Source organism: Puntigrus tetrazona, chromosome 8, assembly GCF_018831695.1.
Source record: "Puntigrus tetrazona isolate hp1 chromosome 8, ASM1883169v1, whole genome shotgun sequence".
NCBI lineage: Eukaryota > Metazoa > Chordata > Actinopteri > Cypriniformes > Cyprinidae > Puntigrus > Puntigrus tetrazona.
The window spans coordinates 11,820,773-11,843,061 of record NC_056706.1 but is presented as its reverse complement, the minus strand read 5'-3'; the positions used below and the strand labels follow the sequence as shown (position 1 = coordinate 11,843,061).

The 22,289-nt window shown below is 39.0% G+C and overlaps 5 protein-coding genes and 1 non-coding gene across 8 annotated transcripts; 3 read left to right on the top strand and 3 right to left on the bottom strand.

Moving 5' to 3' along the window:
• Positions 1-209: 209 nt before the first annotated feature.
• On the top strand, positions 210-1,881 carry c8h1orf194 (chromosome 8 C1orf194 homolog). The gene is made up of 5 exons (XM_043246582.1): positions 210-486; positions 629-745; positions 876-991; positions 1,162-1,274; positions 1,351-1,881. Exons 1-5 carry the CDS (start codon positions 412-414, stop codon positions 1,419-1,421), a joined length of 492 nt encoding a protein of 163 aa, XP_043102517.1. The 5' UTR covers positions 210-411; the 3' UTR covers positions 1,422-1,881.
• On the bottom strand, positions 1,607-1,987 carry LOC122351135. Its single transcript, XR_006251698.1, has one exon.
• Positions 1,988-2,460: 473 nt separating this feature from the next.
• zgc:195245 (uncharacterized protein LOC565483 homolog) lies at positions 2,461-4,769 on the top strand. The gene is given in 6 exon segments (XM_043246577.1): positions 2,461-2,521; positions 2,524-2,615; positions 3,772-3,799; positions 3,919-4,063; positions 4,203-4,347; positions 4,488-4,769. Coding segments are annotated over 6 exon segments (555 nt in total). The 5' UTR covers positions 2,461-2,475; the 3' UTR covers positions 4,587-4,769.
• A 902-nt stretch (positions 4,770-5,671) lies between these two features.
• On the top strand, positions 5,672-14,940 carry inavaa (innate immunity activator a). Of its 3 annotated transcripts, none has more exons than XM_043246461.1 (10): positions 5,672-5,826; positions 9,819-9,920; positions 10,127-10,260; positions 11,385-11,507; positions 11,719-11,950; positions 12,062-12,115; positions 12,244-12,442; positions 12,688-12,846; positions 13,401-14,097; positions 14,192-14,940. In XM_043246461.1, the coding sequence occupies exons 2-10, from the start codon at positions 9,866-9,868 to the stop codon at positions 14,282-14,284; spliced, it is 1,746 nt and encodes a 581-aa protein (XP_043102396.1). In that variant the 5' UTR covers positions 5,672-5,826; positions 9,819-9,865; the 3' UTR covers positions 14,285-14,940. The 3 variants fall into 3 exon arrangements, with proteins under 3 accessions (XP_043102396.1, XP_043102395.1, XP_043102394.1); XM_043246460.1 differs by having other exon boundaries at positions 12,217-12,442; positions 12,691-12,846; XM_043246459.1 differs by having other exon boundaries at positions 12,217-12,442.
• Positions 14,941-15,035: 95 nt separating this feature from the next.
• si:ch211-163l21.11 lies at positions 15,036-18,898 on the bottom strand. Its single transcript, XM_043247381.1, has 10 exons — positions 18,861-18,898; positions 17,527-17,698; positions 17,310-17,441; positions 17,045-17,192; positions 16,912-16,955; positions 16,734-16,784; positions 16,534-16,652; positions 15,714-15,842; positions 15,399-15,527; positions 15,036-15,302 (listed from the first exon to the last, which is right to left on the bottom strand). Exons 1-10 carry the CDS (start codon positions 18,896-18,898, stop codon positions 15,170-15,172), a joined length of 1,095 nt encoding a protein of 364 aa, XP_043103316.1. The 3' UTR covers positions 15,036-15,169.
• Positions 18,899-19,870: 972 nt separating this feature from the next.
• Positions 19,871-21,891, bottom strand: rpl10a (ribosomal protein L10a). Its single transcript, XM_043246572.1, has 6 exons — positions 21,767-21,891; positions 21,291-21,362; positions 21,032-21,112; positions 20,472-20,620; positions 20,189-20,361; positions 19,871-20,088 (listed from the first exon to the last, which is right to left on the bottom strand). Exons 1-6 carry the CDS (start codon positions 21,769-21,771, stop codon positions 19,918-19,920), a joined length of 651 nt encoding a protein of 216 aa, XP_043102507.1. The 5' UTR covers positions 21,772-21,891; the 3' UTR covers positions 19,871-19,917.
• Between the last annotated feature and the right edge of the window lie 398 nt (positions 21,892-22,289).

The following is a 22,289-nucleotide window of genomic DNA, read 5'->3' as shown; positions in this document are numbered from 1 at the left end:
ATAGATACAATATATAAGACGTTGATGTTCGTAGAGATTAAAATAAATGACTAAAAATCCCGTTGAACACCGAGAATGCGGTTGCATAAATATTATAGTAATAATAATAAGTTCACGAAAACACATTTTAGTACGTAGCAGCAAATGCTGGGGAACTAAAAAGCTTATGTCTATATGTGTAACTACATCTGTATTTTTTTTATTTGCTGTTAGCACAAATGTTATCATAAAGGTTTACTCCAAAACGCGCTTGGCATATTTAGGTCTCGAGCTGTGTGTGAGGCAGACCTGGCGCGCTGTTGGTATCTAGGCAACGGTAGGAGGGACAACAAAAAAGTTGCGGAGTAAAGATCCCGAACCCATCGATCTGTGTTACATTCCACCAGACTGATTTCTCTATATTTTGGAAATATGCCACAACGAGATCCGTTTCCATTCCCTCGACATGAGAACGATTACACATTCACAGGGAGTAAGGAAATTCAGGTAGGCTGATACAAATTACGACATTCAAAACTTTATAACCGCCCACCCCTTTCTATTTACACATCTAGTTTTTTGTGAAGTACGCTTTTTGATTAGAGCCTACGTTCGTGCTTGTTATTTCATTTTAACTTTGCTTGATCAGAAACTGCCATACGACAAGCCAACCCATCTCGCCCAAAATGACGAACCGTGGAGAAGACTCCATAACAAGGCAACACAGGCCAGCTCTCGCCGAAATGTCTTTCATTATGATACTACAGTGAGTTTTAATATGCCTATGTAATACAATAAAACGGGCAACCTGAATTAAATTAAAAAAAAAAAAAATTTAAAGCCTTGTGGTTTTTTTTTTTTTTTACATTTACTTACTATTAAAATGTTGTCACAAGGCACCACAGGACAGTCTGGACATTCATCTAAAATCCACATACAATCATCATCTAGGATTATTTCTAAGCAAAAACCAAACCGTCACGCAGAAGGAAACTGCTGCAGTGGATAACGAGTAAGGCTTTTAAATAATTGTATTTACATATTTATATAATAACGAAAGTCATTAAAACTTTACATTTTTGTGAGTAAAAAAAAACACACCAAAACAACCGTGTTATTTAGTTTGAAGGCTCAGTTGTGTTTAAACTTTCAGCCATTTTATTCCCCACCCCACCCACCCAGGACACTGATAAACCAAGAATCAGAAGAATCGATGTGCGAGACTGAAAACAAAGGAATGAGAGTGTGGGTCGATAACCAGAAGGCTTCTATATACAGTATTAAAGGCTCTATAGGTAAGAAACTCAAACCATAAGTGATTTTTTTTTAATAGTTCAAACTTGTTTTTTTTTTTTTTTTTTTTAAATACAGAGTCTCATCACACCGCCTCTACAAACCGAGGTTACTCTCGCAAGCACGATGGCGGCTTTTACTCGACGTAACACAATACAGCCAAAGCAGACCACACGGTTAAGCAGCGGGTTTCAACAACACCACCCACAAAGATTTGGAATTAAAAAGAAAAGAAAAGAGAACGTATTCCTGTGTGGTCTCGTCATTAAATGAATACAATGAATTTAGCTTGTAGCTCCGCAGGACTGAAGTTAGCCGACTGTCGAGGTTGAGGTGAGATCAGAATCGCCGGTATACTCAGCGAACAAGCGAGGCCCACCGGACCGAGATCCAGCGCGCTGCCTGCTCTAGTATATCTGATCGATTCATCATTTCTAACCACAGCTTCAACTGTGGATGCCCGAGTTTTGTGGAAAGCCTCGCGATCATCGCTACAAAAGCTCCCGAGTCGGTTATTATCATCTCTGTATCCGAGCAGGGCAACAACTCGGAACAGATCAAATAAGATCACGGTGTAGATTTTTTTTTTTAAATGATCTCATTCATTCTCTCACACACTCACAAAACACACACACATTCAAGCATACGGACAACCACTCTCACATTCGCTCCACACACACACATTCACTCAATGACCTCACATCCTGGTTGACGTCAATAAGTAGTAACTTGGAATCATGGGAAACATTTAAACAACCATTAAATATCACACTGCCCTCTTGTGTTTGGTTACGGTGCGTTTTTATTTTTTATTTAGAAGTATGCACAGTATATATTTCAATTAATTATATTCCAAAGTTATAATTATTATAAATTAGTGATTATTAGCTGATGTAACTTAAATGTAGAAGAATAAACAGAGAGTAAAACTACATAATTTGGACAAGATTTGATTTTATATTGATAGAACAATATTCGTGTTGGTTCAGAAAACAAACACCTCATCAAGCGTTTGAATATTAAACCAGAAAAGACGGACATCTGTCGGTCTTTTTATTTGTCTTACTGAGGAAAAATAAAGAGATCAAGAGTTAATATCTCCAAGGAAGGAAGACAGTTAAAATCAGCACTGATGTCAACGTAATTAGTTAATCTGGCATCCTACGTGCCTCGTATAGGTTCAGGTTAATCTGGAATGGCGTAATGAGCTTGAACGTAATGTCTGCAACGAGCATCACTGAACATAAACAGAGCAGACGCTGAGTGAAGGCCACAGTCCTCACACTACTCGCACGATGCTGGACCTCAACACGACGAAAAAGCAGTCATCTGTATGCGTGGAGGTGAGCGGTCTTTTAAGTGCAGTTTATTTGCTGACTCCTAAGTGAGCGATTGCTAGTCTCTGATAAAGTCACTCTCTTTTAATTACCGAGTTTAGTTTTTTAACTTTAATATTGTTTTTATAAAAAAAAATGCAACGCTTTAATATACCGTAGTTAATCTTGCGTAATTTTAGTTTTTTTTTTTAATCTTGTTTTTCATTCTATAAAAACAACTTGCATTTGTTTTCGAAATTATCACTGCATTGAATTAGCAATACGTTTAGTCATTTGTTCACATTTAATGTGTCTCCCAAGTAATTTTCTATGGCCCTATTGCGAATGTTTATACCGTATGATGATCATAATTTGCATGAGGTATGTATTTCAGTCTGTTGTCTTATGCTTTGAGATGGGACAGGGCTGTTTGGTGTGGCTGACACACGTCATGTCCCTTGAGCATGGCAGTATTGGACCAGAGTAAGCTGGTTTAACCCGGTCTTTGTTATAAAATGAGACGTTATAAAGCTTAACGTCTCATTAAGAGGAGGACTTGCGTAGGTTCTTATGTTCCAGTAGACCAAACAGTACAGTGTAGCACTGACTATGCATAATTCATAGGTTCACATGGAATGCATGAAGAGCTATATAATATGTGTGTTCAGGTAGTATAATGCAAGTAGACTTGAATAAAAAGCATCTGGCTAAAACTATTTATTTTGTACATTTTAAGTCAATTTATTGCTCTAAAGGTTTCTAATATGATGGTAGTGGTAATTGTTTATAAGTATTTAAATGTTACATACAAACTTTAATATATAATGCTTTAAGTAATCAGTTTTGAACATCTTTTCCTCCTGTCCAATTGTCTGTAGTTATTATTTTAGAGCATGTATTTCAGAGGTCAGGAGGTCACAGAAACTTAAGAATGCCTCAGTGTTGCGCTATAAATGGCCCTCTTTGCTTCATTCATTCATCTGTCCGCATCAAGCCAACACGCATTAGGAGGCAGAGCATGTGTCATTTCAGTCCACTGAGCTGATTTGATTCTCTGCTTTCATCAGCAGGTGGACATGTTGGCACTGTTACAGTGTTTTAATTGCATGCTAGAAGTAACCCATTCATTTGGGTAAACTTAATTATTTTAATGTGTATGAAGATATTTTCTTTAACTTTCCAGCGGCCAGGATTCAGACATCACAGAAAAGGTACATGCACTGATTTATGCTCTGTTGAATTTACTCCATCAAACATGTATTTCTAGACCTCTTACAATTTGCTTCTTAAACGCATGTCTATTTATTTTTTTTTTCCACAATCTTTTCAGAGAATTTTGCGTGTAATTCTCCTGTGTCCCAGCAAAGCACAGACAGTGGAGATGAGTTCATTCAGCTCAGGAAACTGAATGGCTCACCCAGCGAGTGTCCCAGTCGCCAGAATCTCCATAAAGAGCTTCTGCTTGGCCACAAGAGGTACAATCTAAAAGATGTTTACGTCGAAAAGGGAGTACACCGACAAAGTCCTATGCTTTACAAGGAATAAAAAGTAAACCGAAGTTCAAAGGCTTTAAACTTACACCTAACCTGCATTTATCCACAAACCTGTTCTCAGGGGTCTGTTGTTGGAGGAGAAACCAGAATTGCAGCGCGTGTTACAGCAAAGGAGGCTTGACCTGCACCGAGAGGAGGAACTTGCCCTCCGACCTCCTTCTGACCTGGAACAAGAGCTCCGTAAAAGACAGCAGAAACTGCAAGAGGTATTGACCAATCTGTCCACTTAATGTTCCTCATTACTGAAATGGAGGTCAAGAGTTTTGCCAGATGCAAGGTGTTGTGCAGCGTATTATGCATTTTGTTAAATGAACCTTGTTTTTTTTTTTTTAATTTCTCTCTACAGTATGAGATGGAGGAACAGAGACGCATAGAGGATGAGAAGAATGTTCCAGAATTTGTACGAGTGAAAGAAAATCTGCGTCGCATACAGTTGACCGACTAAAACGACAAAGGACCTATGGAGAGGAATTGCGCCTTGTAATTTTTACTGTTTTCATATAATTAAAAAGAATGTTGAAAATAAGTTGCATACAGCAATAATGTAGTTTAGTAATGAAGCGCTCTTTAAATATACTGAAATGTTCTGTAAATGTGAGAATTAAAGCTATTAATGTCTTGTATAATATTACCCTGTGTTGTGTGGTTTTTCTTTTCCCCCACCAGTAATGGCCTAATACTTTTGACTTGGGACAATTACTTTTATGATCCTTTTAGACCTACTTTTGTCAAGCAGGCGACCGAACTGTCATCCTTTAAATGGGATTCTCTTTTTCCTCCTCCACACTAGAATTCCCAAATCGATTCGGTGTCTCGCTGCCTTTGCATTTACAGGTGGCACTTTTGCACCTCGCCAGTACGGAGAGAAATCTCCACGGCCACGTCCTTTCACATGGAAATGCCCGTTTAATTAGCTGATCTTTAAATTCAGTGAGAAGCACGAGGAAAGAAAGCCTGACCATCTGCCGTAGCCCGCCTTTATCGGGAAGGTAACAACAGGAGGCAAATGGGAAGCAAATCGACAAAGAAACGTTTGTAGGAAGAAACTCGAGCCATGTTGTGCTCTCGAAATTTGTGTATCTTTATACCTTGACGACAGTTTCGTCAAACGCTCTTTCAGCAAATTACTTTGAACAGTAACGGGCACGTCGTCGCACAGGAAAACAATCGAATTGTGGCAGCGTGCCATTTCAGACACAATTCATACAGTCCAGAGGACTATTCGCCAGCTGTCCTCTTGTTTAACTCTTATTGTCTCGGTTTTCTCCCGCTGGCTCTGTAGACACGCCTATCGCAGAAGAAGCGTGTGCTGCCTTCAAAAGATCACGCACGCTTACCAAGCATCTAGACAAACATTCGCGATAGGGGGTAGCTGCAGTGGTATCGCCCGGTTTTTAACATCTACACTTTTTAACCAGCACAATTTATAATTATTTCACATTCAACTGTTACGCATGCGTCTATTAATGTTTATACGTATTTCACTCCTAATACAAATTGGAGAATGTTTCGGCTGAATGGCGCATTCCCCCCCTGCGCAACTACTGTTGGTACAGTCTAGTGGCTTTTGGCTAGCTAGAGTAAAGACTCCACATCCAGCCGCACTGTGGAGTCGCCGGCACACGCGCATCTGCGGGAATGGAGTGAACGGAGGGCGTGTATTGGGCTGGATACTGCAAGCAGAGGTATGGTAAAGATAATTCGTATTAAGAGAGATTACTTTTTTTTTTTTTGTGTGGAACAAACGCATTTCATGTGGAAATTATTTTATATTAAAGCTTTGCACAATGGCTCCATGAAATCATTCATTGGAAGGCATGCGCTTAAATCTTTGATAAGCTCTGTACTCGTGTTCGTAAATATGTTTTTAGTGCGTTTATGGTTTTGGGACTTAAACCTACATTAACAACAGACATAAATGCTGACCATTTCATTGCATGGACTAGTGCTGCTTATAAGGTGATCCAACCCCTTCGAAGCATGCAAATTATTAAAGACTGCCACTTTAAAATAAAATCTAAATTTATGGGTATTTATGGGCCCCGAGTTGGTTTTGATGTTGATTGCATTATGATTTACTACAATACACAAATGACTTATCATTTTTTACAAGCTCCATGCATTCAAAAGACATGTTTCTTGCCTGTGTTGTTCAACATTGATGCAAGTCATCTGATATTGGTACAGCCATTCTAAACATTAGAACTGTTAAAAGTTCATTAAAAGGATAATTTCACCAACAGATATAAAAGCTTACAGGGTTGATTTTTTTTTCTTTGCCCATGGTAATCCATGCTATATCTTAATTAACTTTGTACTGGAATACAGACTGAAGTGGATGTCCATTCATAAAGGACAGTGAGTCTGTGTACTGGCAGAGAAACTTTCTTTAATTCATCAACCAAAGGTGTTTTTGTCTTTGAGAGGCTTTTTGTCGTGCATTCTGATTAATCGCTTCATCTTCGTCGAGTGGCATGATGAAAGGAGAGAAGTGGAATCACAAAGGCTGTCTTTCAAGTCTCTTCACTCACTCACTCTCTCTCTTTCTCGCTCCCCGCCATGTTTTGGATGGCTTCATTAACATTCGACTGTTTTTTGGCTTTGCACCAGCTGTGGAAATAAGTCACACACTAAATTCTGTCGCTCCCATAACATCTGCATCCACACGATTCAGCATCTCTATAATAACAGGCTCCGCATACAATCTGGGTCATGTTCAAGTCTCCCGTCAGACTTTCCAAGCTCTGGCCCTCTCTGGGAATTCCAGACCTGGCCGCAGTGGTAATGAAATTGGCCGAGTAGGCATTCCAATAGATCACAGCCCCACAGACTCATGGGAAAGGGTGTTTGGGAATCTGGGGGAGATGACATGAGAATTGCAGACTATTGAAAATGGTCTTATTCGCTGATGTCTCATCTTTACGCTTGACTGCGAGAGAGGATGGGTGGATCTGTTGTGTCTTTCTTCTGCTGCTGAGATCGCTGTCGAGAAGACTACGTCCTGTCTGCTCTTCTGAGCTTAATGCGCTTAGTAATCAAGACAGACCTAATGTGTTTTCAGGGTGGATGTGCGCGTGCAGTTTGTGGGTTTGGAGGAGTAGGTCATCCAAAAATTTACTCATCCCATATCCTTATGATCTCCTTTCTTCTGTGGAACACAAAAAAAGTAATGAAGGTTGTGATGATTGCTATTTTCACACATTTAAACAGTCAAGGAAAAATTTCCATTTTGAAAATTTTAGGCATGTGTCATCTACTAGAATGGTGAAATACTTGGATCTCAAAAACTACTTGCCAAACTCTTTTAGATCACATTTCAAATCAGGAATAAAATAGCTGGTTACAATTGTGTGTGAATGAATGTTTTCCTGAATAAATCATGATTCAGTAATTAAGTACTAAAATTTATTCAGAAATTTCCCCAAAATTTTAAAAAGGAACAACTGGCAATGCGACGACTAACTCTTATTTCAAAGACTATATTGGGCATTAAAGTTTCTCTCATTTATAGTAGTACATGTAAATTCTAAATTCTATATACAGTCTTTATTTAAAGTGAATAGAGATTAAAGCTTTCAAGCTTCAAAAATGCAAAAGTACCATAAATTTATCATAAACTTTGACCCATGTGCTATATTGACATGGTATGATTGCATTTTGATTAGATACAATACTTACTGCAGTGGAAACACAAGTTCCATGCATTAACAAACATTTTCTGAAGTCAAACTATATCTTTGTGTGAGAAACAAACACATATTTGAATGTACAGCCAGCACAGTCTTCTATATTACTTTGCATGTCTTTCATGGCAGAAAGTCACAGGGTGAGTTAGTAGTGGCAGAATTGCAATTTTGGGGTGAACTAAAATTGGGAGTTGCTTTTTGTTTAATAATGCACAGTTTGTGTCACAGTGACCTAATTTTGCTGCAGTTTCATCAGCCTTTCTTTTGCCCTCTGGAAGTCTTGTTGTATCAGCAGATACTGTCCTCTCAGCAAACTGGCCACTCGGGCATGTTGACACAGAGCTTTGCTGGTATTTTTTTTCAGCAGTTGGAGTGTCTGATGGAGCAGGCTGCTTTCTATTGTGCTGAGCTGCATCCATCCACATGAGTTACAGAACCGAATGGTGATAGAGCCTTTAGAGGCTCCACGATCACATCCTGTCAAATTTTCTTCCTCTGAACTCAGGAAGAGGGATGATAAGGATCCACACCGACTCATTAGCAGGGATGTTGTCCCTAGTGATGTGGGTGGGCAACTAGATTTCCCCCCAAAATAGCGTTTATATAAATACAGCGTCTGTCCTACATTTTTGCGTGCTTGACACCAGCGCTCATTAGATATAACAAGGAGCCATTGGGCCTCGTTCTAAAACACACATATAATTGGATTTGATCCTAAAATCAATGGATTTCATCAATATGTTAAAACTGTTCCATAACATCCATACAAACTTTTTGGCGCTCATATACGAGTAATTCGAATAGTTGTACGCTGATTGTGAATATGTGAAGATAAATAAATAAACAATCACACTATGCATACATATTATTATTTGTGCACATTAGTAATTTTAACTTTGTTGTGGGTATTATATGATTTCATTTAATTCATTAATTAGATAGGCTAACTGATTTTCTGGAATTAATAAAAATTAATATATGTATATGTGTTTTGTGCATATTATATTAACATTTCACAAATCAGTCATAGGAACATTCCAGAAAACTATTCATGTCTGTATACATGGGCTAAAGGTTTAATAATGGTTGCTGTAACTTGCCTAATTCAATTCTGCCATGATTTAAAGTTTTAAGCTTCCCCTTTAAACAAACCAGTAATACATTTTCTTCTTGATTGATTCCTTTTACATCTGTAAGAGGATATGATTTGTCATTCAAACTCTACCCACATGTTCCTTTACAATAACAGAACAAGACTTTATGCAAATGTCACAGCAATATCTCCTCATCTTACTTTCTCCATACTCAGGCCTGTGAAACCTGAGTCGTCACAGTCAGACGTCCCTAAACGTTATTTCTAACAATTCTTTAGAAAAACTTTGCCTGTAAGTTTTCTTCATGGTAATAAGAGAATCCCTGACATGGTTATCTAAGTTATCAGCATGTCCCGCCTGAGGCTGAATCAGCATGGACACATTGTTCCACTTCAAAGCTGCGGCGAGTGGGCACTGAAAGAAAGAGAGGGGGTCTTGGAGAGAACAGGTGCAGTCTTTGGGAGAGGGAGAGTCCTTTTTGCCATCTGTTGACTTCTAGTTTTCCCCCAAACACACTTCATTACAATTCACACACGCCTGCTTGGTCATAGTGATCCAGGTTGCTATGGTGCTGTATGGGAAGGATAAGACCCCCACATGTGTGCGGTCAACTCTGGGCGCGCGGCTATTGTGTTTTGAGACATTCAAACATTTGGGGAGGGGGGTGTGCGTGTGTGCGCAGACTGAAATAGGGGTGGATGAGGCAAAAGACCAGTTGCTTTGTCAGATGTAGAGGAGACGCTGAGGTGTCTGGGAAGGGCTCTCCTCGGGAGGTTCGGTTTTACATAATCGCACGGCCACAAGCCACTATTTGGAAGGCAAATTTACTTAGTGGTTGCTGGACTGGAGAGCGCTTTAAATCAAACAACGGATTTCTTTTCACTTTCCCATCACCAGGTCACATCTCGGAGACTGTTGAAAACTGCAGAGTAACACAAATAAACATGGATTGTAAGGAGGAGATCAGTGACTCTGATAGCGGGATCATTTTGAACTCTGGTGAGTGCTTTTATTTTGTTATATTTTATTTAATGATAAATAATTCATATTTAAGAGAGAAGTATATTGGTAACAAATTTGGAAAAGTCGGATACTCAAACTCCAGTTTCTTGCATGAGCACTAGAGTTCACTTTGTCAGGGCAGGCCAACTGCTATCTTCTTGTATGTGTGCGCTTTGTGTAATGAAATGTGATGTGATATCTAGGCCCAGACAGTCCCACGTCTCCGGTGAAGGACCTGAGCACTCACACACGTGCCATGAGGCTGAAGCAGCAGGCCCTTGAGGACAGACTGGGGCTTTGTGTCTTGGAGCTAAAGAAACTCTGCATTAGAGAGGCTGTAAGTGACAAATAAATGTCAAAATTTCAGCAGTATTGCCATCTTTGCTAAATTCATAGACATTGTGTATCATATTTTTTTGTATGTGTATATATAATTTTTTAAGCATAGGGCTTATACTGACATGTAAATCAAACCATCTCAAATAGCTTGAGGGTCTGTGGAAAATTCTTGAGTTGTGACCAAAAAATCAGTTTTAAAAAACTGGCAGCCAATATGGTATTTCCCATTTATGTTCTCCATAGAAATTTCATAAATGTCTTTGATAAATATTTTTATGGCCCAATACAAAAAATAGCAATGGACACTCCCCAAAAACAGCTTATAGCAAATCACAAAATTAAAGCCCTTTTTATTTGAAAAGACTAAATTAACCAGCGTCTGCCAATAAATTGGTACCATAAAAAGGTTTTTTTTGGTTTAGAGCAGTTTAAGCCTGGCCTAATTAAGCATAATAACTTCTTAACAGGCTGAACAATTACACTACAGTTAAAAGTTTGGAGCTGGTAGAAAGTTTTTAGTTTTTTTTGTCATTTTAAACTTACAATGAAACAGTAATATTATGAAATATTGTTGCCATTTAAAATAAGTTTTCTATTTTAATATATGTATTTATGTATTCCTGTACATTTAATGCTCTTGAACATTTCTTATTTTTATCAATATTGAACATGGTTTTGATGAAATCTTACCAATCCGTTTTGAAAAGCAGTTTGTATTACGTGCAAGCATAAATTACACTGCACGCTACACACATTGTGTCATAGTTTCAAAAGAATAGGAAAGTTTCTGTAGAAAAGTCAGCTGGCCCATAAGCGTAAATCAGATTGCTCTGATTAAGCTAGGCATTTTCTTGTTCTGAATACAGCCCTTCAATGGAGGCACTAAAGCAGTGTCCAAGAAACAGATGCTTCTTTGCATGTTAGCCCACATGTCTGTCATTCACTATTGGCCTAGCAGGGAGAAGATTTAAGGGCCTAATCATTACACCATAGAAACCTCTTTGTGGTCACTTCGACAATATAAAGACGAGCATCTGCTCGCTCGAAATTTTTTTGTTTTGTATTGACTAACAAACATAAAGTTTGTTTTCTTTGAGACTAAAATGGCCTTTGTTTTAACAGGAGCTGACTGGAAAGCTGCCCTCCGATTACCCTCTCCTGCCTGACGAGAAACCCCCTCAGGTCCGGCGACGCATTGGAGCCGCTTTCAAACTGGATGAGGGTTTTATTTCACAAGATGGCGAGGTATAGGCCACAGTTTCTACAGAGATTACTTTAATAGCTTTAATGCAGCTGACTGTTATTTGAGCCTACCTGGCTAGGTTAAATGTTATTATTCACGGTGGTGAAACCGTTCTTCCTATATGGAAAAAGTTTTTACGAGGTGCGTTTAATCCATAATTCAGCATTTTCAGCTTGTAATCATGCGGTTGCCCCCTGAAATGTTGGTCTCCAGGAGTCTGAGCTGCACGCGCTCGAGGCTGATTTTGCCCTGCAGCGGCAGATTTATGAAGCAGCCCGAAAGCTCTCCCTCGAGGAGCACATCAGCAAACCGGTGAGGAAAAGCAGACTGCAGCAGTGTAAACGTGAAGAGAAGAAGCTGAAAGAGCTGCAGGATGTCATACTGAAACACCGCATCAACCACGGCTGTGTCTCTCCACAGACCTGCTATTCATCCAGACAGAGAGGTCAGCCAGTCGATTTTCATATGAACTACATTTGACTCAATATAATAGCGACTGACTGCATTACTAAAAAGATATAATTTGAATGAATAAATATTTCTTGGTACATTCCAGATCTTTGTATGTCTGATGACAGCTCGCTGTCTGATGCTGTTGCCTTGGATGATGGTAAGCAAGCAATCCTTTATTTCATCAAAATCAAACTTTCGTATGATGTCTAGGAGTCTTTAAGAGTTTGCTAACGTAGAAAAATTGCCTTTCATCTACAGACTCAGACTGTGCTCCCTTTTCTCCAGCTGTTCTGGGGTCTTCCACGGACAGCGGTTTCCAGTGTCTGACTCTCTTGCCCAATAACGGCCCAAAGCAATCCAGCTCCAGTTCCAGTCTGGACTATGATGCCTCACCCATCCAGAACTCTCCATGGATGGAGTCCAGCTTGGACCAGCCCTACCAGAAACAAAAACCTTCTCACTCTGCATGCAGCAGCCGCTCAAGGTATTGTGGGATATTCTTGCTTTGAGTCCCGTGGTAGATATTTAATCGCAATATAAGCATACCTTTACTTTGTGTTGTCATAGCTGTTTTAAATGTACTTGATAGAGCATTTGGTTAACAATTTTTTCCTGTGATGGCAAAGCTGAGCTTTTAGCAGCCATTACTGCAGTCTTAAGTGAACCGTTACAATTCATTCCAGTATGCCAATATTATTGATATTAAAAACAGTTGTGCTTCTGTGTCAGCAGCAGTCCAACAAGCTCACCAGCTGACACAAGAATGGCAGAACTTCCTCCAGCACCCCAGTTTGTGTTTAAGAGTCTGCCTGTGCGAAACAATCAGCCAAACAGCGCCCCCTCCACCCCAGAGCTGCCACTGCGCCGACAGTTCTCACAGTCCTTCAGGTAATTAATATACAGTGTATTGGTACTTCAGGATTGCCTAAAAGCTGTTCAAATACATGGCTCAAATTTATATTTTTAAAACTTACGAAAGTGAAATATATTTTGGGAAATACCACATATATTTTCTGCATTCCTATTTGCTCAATACTTTCAAAAAAAGGAAAAAAAAATTGACAGAGACTGATAACGGCAGTCAGAATAGAGAATGGTTTTAAATTTGCCATCCCTCCCATAGACACTGCATTAGAAACACCCTTGCATTTTCGCATTAGTGTTAAAGGAATGGTTTAACCAAAAATGAAAATTCTGTAGTTCCAAATCAATATGAATTTCTTTGTTCTGCCTGTTTTGAAGAAAGTTTGTAATACTCCCATAGTATTTTTGTTTCCTACTATGGAAGTCAATGGTACCCCAAAACAGCCTGGTTACAAGAGTTTCATTTGAACTATTCATTTACCTATTTAATAATACAATAATAATAAATGTACATATAAATGTTTTAAAGTAAAATGTATTTGTACAGCATTACTAATCTGTTATCATCTCTCAAACAGGCTCCCCAGAAGCAAACCAGAATTGACCAAGGCCAGCTCAGACCTAGGACGAGGCCGAACCAAGTTGCCGCGTCGACGAGTGACCGATTTCGCATTGGCCTACTCAGTTCAACGCTTATATCAGTGCAGCTCTGAAGACAGCAGCTCAGAGCTGTCCATTTCCTCATACAGCAGTTCCTCCAGCCGCGAGACGACCACCGAGGCGCCCAAACCCTGTCCTCCTCCATACGGCTACCATCGCACCACTCCAAATAAAGGACCAAGCCAACTCAACAGCCACAGTACACTCAAAAACAACAACAAAAACCCACCTCACCTCGTGCCTGGCCCCAATCGAGTAAAGATTATCAATGGGACACCACTTCAGGTGGACATGGCGAGGCTGCACCTCGGACAGAATTCACAATCTGATTCTGTACATACTAATAAACCCCCAAAGGTCGAGGTTACATCACCCAAACGAATGATCAAGCCTCCCCCGCCATACACAAAGGTGGTCCGCACAACGTCACTAAGAGAATATCCCAACCACCCCAGCCGTGTGCTTCCTCGTGATGTGGTATCAGGGGATCTCAAAACCTGGCACCAGAAAAACAATACAGTCATATCCAAACCCCGCTCACTTGAACGGCAAGGATCGATTCGGATCAAGCGCCCAGAACCGCCCGCCTACCACCAGATTCCCCCTCATAAACAGGTAAAGATGTGGACAATATGTGTGATTATCAGTATCAATATAAATGAACTCTGTTGTTGGTAAATGAATGATGAACATTCTTGTTCTTATCCAGGTTTCTCAGAAAGTGATTCTGCAAAGAGCTTCGGATGGCACACCTCTGCAGTGGTATGAAGAGGAAGACTCTGAGATTGTGAGTCAGGTGTAACCAGGTAGATGAAACCTGGAGATGACAGAGAACAAGTGAACTCTTTTTGTACCTGTCTTTATTTTTATTTATTGAGCCAATGGACTCACTTATGTAGTCTGAATGTTCCTTCTCACCAAGACTTTTTGACCAAGTTGGAGCTGAGCCGGTGAAGTATATGCCTCGATTCCATATATACCTACATTTGTGATTAAGCTTCAAGTCTAAGACTTCCTTGTAAGGCAACATGCCAGATGTTTATGATGAATGTATAATATAATTGTAATTTTCTTGATGTCAGGAAAGTGTGGCCCACTTTTTGCAAATGAATGCCCTCATGGAAAGGACATCATTTAGGATATATTTGTGTCTGGTACACGATTCTTCATAATTATTGTATTACGTAATGTCGTAGTTTCCCCATGATTTTATTTAATTTAACACATTATGAATTAATATATTATTTTTCCATATTTTTATTTGTGAATTAATATTGCCCCTTCTTAACACTACTTTTTTTATTAGTGAAGTGTTGCTCTGCTACTGTAATATGCATTGTAAGAATAATCCATCTGTGAGTTTTAATACCAGATGTTTTACTTCTTGTTTGTACACTAACTAATTATGAAGTATATTTTATATTATTTATAATACACTTTAATAAACAATATTACAGATCCTCATTATTGTCATTTTGTCACATTTTATGAAACTTCACATTGACATTGAGAAAACAGATGTAGAGTGCAAGTGTCAGATTTTTATTCTGGGACCATTTGCAACTATACATCAAAAGTATTTCCTAAAACAAAGTTAAAACCTCTATCGAGTAGTAATTAAAAGCTATCAACAGTGCTTTCAAAATATTAATCACATTTCCATTTCTGTAGATATTTGTTACAATTTTCACATCCATAAGACGGGGGTTTGCAGCAACCACACTAATATGGCTAATATAATGATTGAGCAAAGAACAGCGAGGTAAATGACAAGGACTATCCAGCGGCAACGATACATCCACTGCATAAGAGGGCGCTGTCTGCAGGTGGAGTGTCAAACAATACACACAATTAGTGTGGATTGTTAATTCAATAAAAGACAAACAACGTGCAAATCAATATTGTGTGTAACTCACGAGCTTATGACACATCTATCGCCGTCTCTGAGGTAGTGTTCAGATGTCTTCAGCCAGGCATGACTGTGCTCAAGCGACGCCTTCCTCCTCGGTCTTTGATGAGGTAATACTGGCATTGAACTTGTGTGTCTGTTATTTCCATAAATGTACAAAGGTTAATATATTCATATTATTGTTAATTGCAACAAAGTTAATCTCAGCACTAAATCAAACTTTGTGAATCATGTCAGCAATGATATATTAAAATTTTCTTTATTCCTGAAACTTTTCTCCATGACTTTCAAGAACAATTTGCCTGTGTTTAAGGTGACCTACTTTTTTACAAAACTGGTGTCCAGCTCAAGTCTCATAGTCTGGTTAGGATGAATTTGGGCAGAAGATGTCTCCTCAGGACCATCCAATGTGGCAGTTTGTGAGGGATTGTCATCTTGAGGTACTGCTTCCCTAAAGAAATGGGAAGATATTAAGAAATTAATAAACACTTAGATATGTTTATCAATTATACTTACTGTAGTAAGTCAGCGTAAAACAACATTTACAACACATTTAATGCCAAAATTTATTGTTTCATACCCTTTTTTACTTGGGAATACAAAAAAATATAACAGGGCTTAATTTTATCCATTTAGCTTTTTACCTCTCCCAGACGTAAAAAATTAAATGTAGGTTATAAACTACTAAGCTGTCAACAGCTCATCATACTGTATTTATCTAGTATGATAGTTAAAATAAAGTCAAAATAGTTTGCAAGAGTGTGATTATAAAAATAAGGAAGCTGTGAAAGCGAACCACTAGGGATTAGATGAGTTCACCAATACAATATAATGGCATTTAACCAACTGTTAGCACCTGCCTTCTTCAAAATAAGAAAAAGCTTTAAATATTTAAAACAATAGAATACAATGTAAGATTGTATTCTATATATAAATAGAATACAAAAACTACAGACCTTATTTTAAACCCAGTGAAAAAAATTACTTGAGGATAATAGAACCGAAAGTGCTAAAATGCTCATTTGTTTCAAGGTTTTGGCCTACAAAAATACATCATCCCTGAGGCTGTCTATACAGAAGAAAAGATCTGTCACTACTTTTGTTACATCACAACTATAAATACACAAATGCATCCAAAGTACCCTCTGCTCTTTTGACAGTCATCTGTGTGGTCTGGTTTCTTTGTGGTTGATTTGATCTCTTCACAGATCTCATTGGTCACTGAAGATAGTATAGCTTCTGACTCCTTCATTTTTTGCTTCTTCAAATGAAAAATAAAATAAAATGATAAGTGCGCTTACACGTATTTAAAATTAATGTTTGAGACTCATTGTGCGCCAACCTGGATTTGCTTTGCAAAGATGTTTGTACTTTTTCTACGCCGTAACTGAGGCTGAGACAAAAGAATAATACTCATGAGACTCTTAAGAAAGCATATAATGCATGATTTATATATCAGCATAAATGAATAAAAACAACAAAATCACATTTTCAGGATAATGCTGAAATGGAGTTAATACCTTCTGTGCGTCTTTTTCCAGTTTTTCAATAGTGTCAGTTTCCTCTGCAGTGATAGAAATGCGTTTTTTTTTTTAAATGCTAGAGGATGAAATGAACAATTCTTGTGAAAGAACTGAATGTGTGTTTTCCTACCCCACTGCTCACTGACATGTCGCTCTCTGCTGCTTTTCTCTATCTGTTTCTTCATCTCCTCCAATTCAGTGCTGTTTCTGTCATGACGGCGCTTCAAGTTCTCCACATGAGCCACCATCAGTTCCACTGCATGGCTCACTTTGGCTTCCTACACACACACACAGAACGAGACTGAATATATTAAAAGTCCATTGAATAAACCACCAAATCTAATGGGACCAACTGCAATGTTCCTAGGCTTTCCTGCCAGAGTAAAGACTGATACCTGATGCACAGCCCCAAGAACCTCTGCTGTGTTGGAGATTCTTCCGATGGTGCCTCCGATAATGTTAAGACACAACTCAAGACGCTGGAGAAGCCCGGCACGCGTGATATCTAAACACATTCCCTTGAGTGTCTAGTGGCAAAAATACAATTCTATAAATTGGCATAGGGTGAATCAGCAATGATTCACAAAAGCTATTCTCAGACTGGAGTCTGACCTCAAGCACTTCCATGCCTCTTTCCACTTCTAGTTTGAGGTTGTCCTCAGCATTGTCTCGAGCGTGTTCCTCTGTCTCCAGCCTCTGGCACAGCGTGTACTGATCACAGCGAAAGGCCAGAGACAGCCGAGAGAAAGCAGCCTGTACAGGGGGGTTGTAAGTTAATGAAAAGCTAAATCAAATAAAAAAAAAAAAGTGGATTAAAAAAAAAAAATTAAATCCACAGGGAACAGAATTATGAAGTTATTTAAGATATTCTTAAAAACCATCAGTTCATAATCTCCATTTATCTATCTAGATATATAGGTTGGACAAAGAAACTGAAATGCCTGGTTTTAGACCACAATAATTCATTAGTATGGTGTAGGGCCTCCTTTTGGGGTCAATACAGCATCAGTTAGTTTTGGGAATGCCAGATACAAGTCCTGCACAGTGGCCAAATTCTGAGCCATTCTTCTTGCAAAATAGTGGCCAGGTTGGCCACGTGATGCTGGTAGAGGAAAATGTTTCCTCCAAAACACCCCAAAGTGGCTCAATAATATTTAGATCTGGTGACTGTGAAGGCCATGGGAGATAAAGTTCAACTTCAACTTCACTTTCATGTTCATCAAACCACTCTATCACCAGTCTTGCTGTTTATATTGGTGCATTATCATCCTGATACACGGCACTGCCTTCAGGATACAATGTTTGAACGGTTTGAATGGTTCAGTAGTCCATCTAGCACAAGTATTAGGTCTAAGGAATTCCATGATATTGTAGCCCAAACCATCACTGATTCACCCCCATGCTTCACTCTGGCCATCTGGGTGGTACGCTTCTTTGGGGCTAAAAGGTGGACTCATCAGAGAAAAAATATATGTTTCACATTGTCCACAGTCCAAGATTTTCACTGCTGTCACCACTGAAACCGACATTTGCACGAGTGACCAAAGGTTTGGCTATAGCAGCCCTGCCATGTCACCCACAATGTTGTGTGCATTAAAATATTTTAAGCAAAACTGTGCTAGTACTCTGCTAATTAAACCTTCACACTCTGCTCTTACCGGTGAAATGTGCAATCAATGAAGATTGGCCACCAGGCTTGACAACACTAACTTGGCCAGTGTTTCAGTTTCATTGTCCAACCCCTGTATCTATCTATAACAAACAGAACTGACCTCCAATTCCTCCTCTGTCAGGTCAACACTATGATGGAGTGAAATAATAGATAGTACAGAAATGTGTCCACAAACCAAAAATCTAATAACTGGATAACCAAATAAATGGCTGATATAAAGCTAGCTTTTCTTCATATCTGAAAAAAAAAATCACCTGTTTGGACCCAGTCTCACCACAACAGATGACTCTTCCAAGGCAGTTTGGTCCTCATGGCTAGACCCTTCAGAAAAGTAGAAAGTAACAATCTTTTTGAACGCACCCTGTATATATTATGAATGCATTGTGAGTAAATAGTTTGGGCATTACCTTCTTCAGAGTCACAGTTCTCTGTCTGATTGTTGGTCAGGACTTGCTGGTCTTCACAGGCCTAATCAGACGTTATTGTTCATACAGACTATATTGTAATATTATTGCGATTTCATTAATTACTACTTTACATCAAAACAAAGCTAATTAAATTGTTGCAAATATTTCGTTCATCTCGGTAAATTGCAAAATAAGTCAAAAAAATTAGTCAAAAAAAAAACTGTAAAAAAAGACTGTTCCGGACTGTAAAAAATTAACTAATGTGAATCATTGTTTCTCCAGGAACACTAAATGTTTAACATTTGACGTTTTAAACGTAATACTTTGTAAACTGAAGTTACGAATTCTGCCAACGAATGGTCAACAAAAACCCTACGAACACGTCGTCGTTCTCGTTTTCAGATTTACTGCTTCAGCTCAGGTAACGACCACAAAGTATAAAGATAATCATACTCGTGCTTACCATGACATTTGCTGTGATTTCTTGCTCTCAGCCTCTCTTCCTGCTGCTAACGCTCTAATCCCATTAAGAGAGAGCGAAGGAAACCGACGGACTAACGACTGTTTTGAGTCATGGCTGCCATACACTATAATGACAATACCAGAATCGAGCAAATAAATCAGGGTACGAAACAACTGCAAAATATTTAACTTAGTGTGCATACAAGACAAAAATCGCCATCGTGTAATGCTGTAGCCATTTTATAAAATTCTTAAATGTATGCACATGATGCGGTTTTACATGCCATTAACAGCTCCCTACAATTGTAGCACAAACATCTGAAAACCTTCCAATGAATGTGCAATTTTTACACAACCAAGTGAGCATATTTAGGATTTTTTTTAAAAGGACATTAGGAAAGACACAAACAAGAGATTTGGATCAACGCCACATTTATTGTAGAAAATTGGAGGAACAAGTCTCTAATAGAGGCGCTGTGGCTTTCCCATGGTGCTCTTGATGTAGAGCGCTCTGACGTTCTGCCAGTTCTTCTTCAGCAGAGACACCAGGAAGTTAACAGCCAGGTGGATGTTGTAGACCAGCTCTTCCTCGGTCATCCTGACGTGACCAACAGCAACAGCCAGACACAAAACCTGAACACGACAGATGAAGTTACAGGTAACAACTAAATTTACAGCAGCCATTACTTCATTTACATTTGTAGAAACACTCATACATTGTCAAAAAACATACCTTCTTCATCTGGAATTTGATGGTGGATTTGACTTCATCCACCTTGGTGCCCAGGTTCTCGTTATGAGTGAGCAGAGAGGGGAACTTTCCTGCTTTGTTGAGGCCAGGTCCCAGGATACGAGGAATCTGCTTGATCAGAGACTCTGAAGCCAGGAAAGCATCATACTTCTTTGCTAAAAAGCAGCAAAAAAGATGCATCAATAGGTAGAATAAACCCAGAACAAACTACAGAACCAAACACGTACATGTCTGATCGCTAATGTTCTTTCATAAGGAAACTCACCCAGCTTCTTGACCAGTTTCTTGTTCTTGTTGAGCTTTTTAAGAGCCTCGATGTCCATGTGTGGAAGCTCAGCGGCCTTGGCTTCATCACAATGCTGCTGGTCACCAAGGACGCACACGGAGAACTTGGGACGTGGGGTGGTCTTCAGCCTGTGAGGGGCAATGGAAGACAATGACTGACAAATAGAAGCATATCGGACCCCTTTTGACCTACGTTGAGGCAGAACTGAAGAGTCTTACCCATACCACCTCAGCTGGAACCAGGTGTTGATAGCACAGGCATATAATAAAATGGTCGGCTTAGGTATGACGGCGTGAACGCCGTCACCTATAGCCTCCCCTCATGTTTTAAGACCCAGGGTAGGGGTCCGCCTGCTTCACCAAGCCAGAGAAGGGATGGTTCAGACAGACTACCCGAGACTGTTCTACACTGCCTGCCTTTAAGCTGCCGGCTTATGCAATTTAACCAAATAACTACCATGTCAGAATATCCAGATATTTATTAATGCAGAACAAAGGTCAGGCAGACAGAAGGCTGGGTGATACAGTAAAGGGTCGAACCTGACAGTGCCTGAGAAACGCTTGTCCTTCTGGGGATCGTAGTTCTTCAAGCTGATCTGCAGCTCCACAGTCTCAAGAAACCTTAAACATAAAATGGCAAGTTAAGCATGAAGTATCAATCATTTTCTACACAATACAATTGACACGCACAACTGAAATACTTGCAAACAAATTAAAAGTCCTATAGACAGATACAATAAAAGTTCATACTACAATCTTGTGCCGTGACCTAATAAAAACACACTATGACCAGACTCACTTTCTTTTCTTAAGACGGGCACCTGCCTGGACCTCCCGAACAGCCTCGTACAAAGTGTCTCTTGAGACCTTGCTGTTACCAAATAAAAACACATTAAATTATTATTCCCATGGCTACAATATATTCTGAGTGCATACTGACGGACCGGTGAATGCATTACTAACATGCCTCTAAACTCAGTTTCCTAAACCTCAATATACATTTATTACGTAAGTTAGACTTGAATAATAACCATCAGAACAGTTATAACTTCAGATGAAATTAAATACTTGTCAGATTAAACCGGATTGCTTTCCAGATGAGCCGGTGCGCTGCGAGATAGCGCTCAAGACCTGCTCGAGATTATCAAGGAAAACAAATCTAAAGCTCTCCGACTGATTTTACTTGCTTGATATATTTACTTGTATAGCTATTAAACGGCTAAATAAAACGTCATAAAGCACTAAATACTTCATATATGGACAATTCTCACGTGCCTCATTTTGCCGCGATGCCTCTCCTTTCACACGGAGCTCGAAAAAGGAAGTACGAAGGGAAGTGGCGTCGAATATATGCGCCTGTGTGTGGATAACGGACTTCCGGAGCCGCCATGATTGTTGTGGCCACAGAAATATATAACCAGCGGAGAACATCACATTCCACAAATGTGTCCAAAAACGTGTGTGCGCCATTACATTCAATTCTATACACATTTTCCCCATATGGTCTAATTCAATATTACGATTAAAATATTTGTAAGAATGTAACTTAAGTAATCACATTAAATTATATGCATTTCTAATCAATCACAATAATTCATCCTAAAGCGTTCAGATTGTATAAACTATTAGGTTTAATAAATACTATAAAGAAATAAGTGTATATATATATATATATATATATATATATATATATATATATATATATATATATATATATATATATATATATACCCACAAAATATACAGAAATTAGATAATAGTAAGTGAATGCTCTCCACACATAGTATGTGTTCATGTA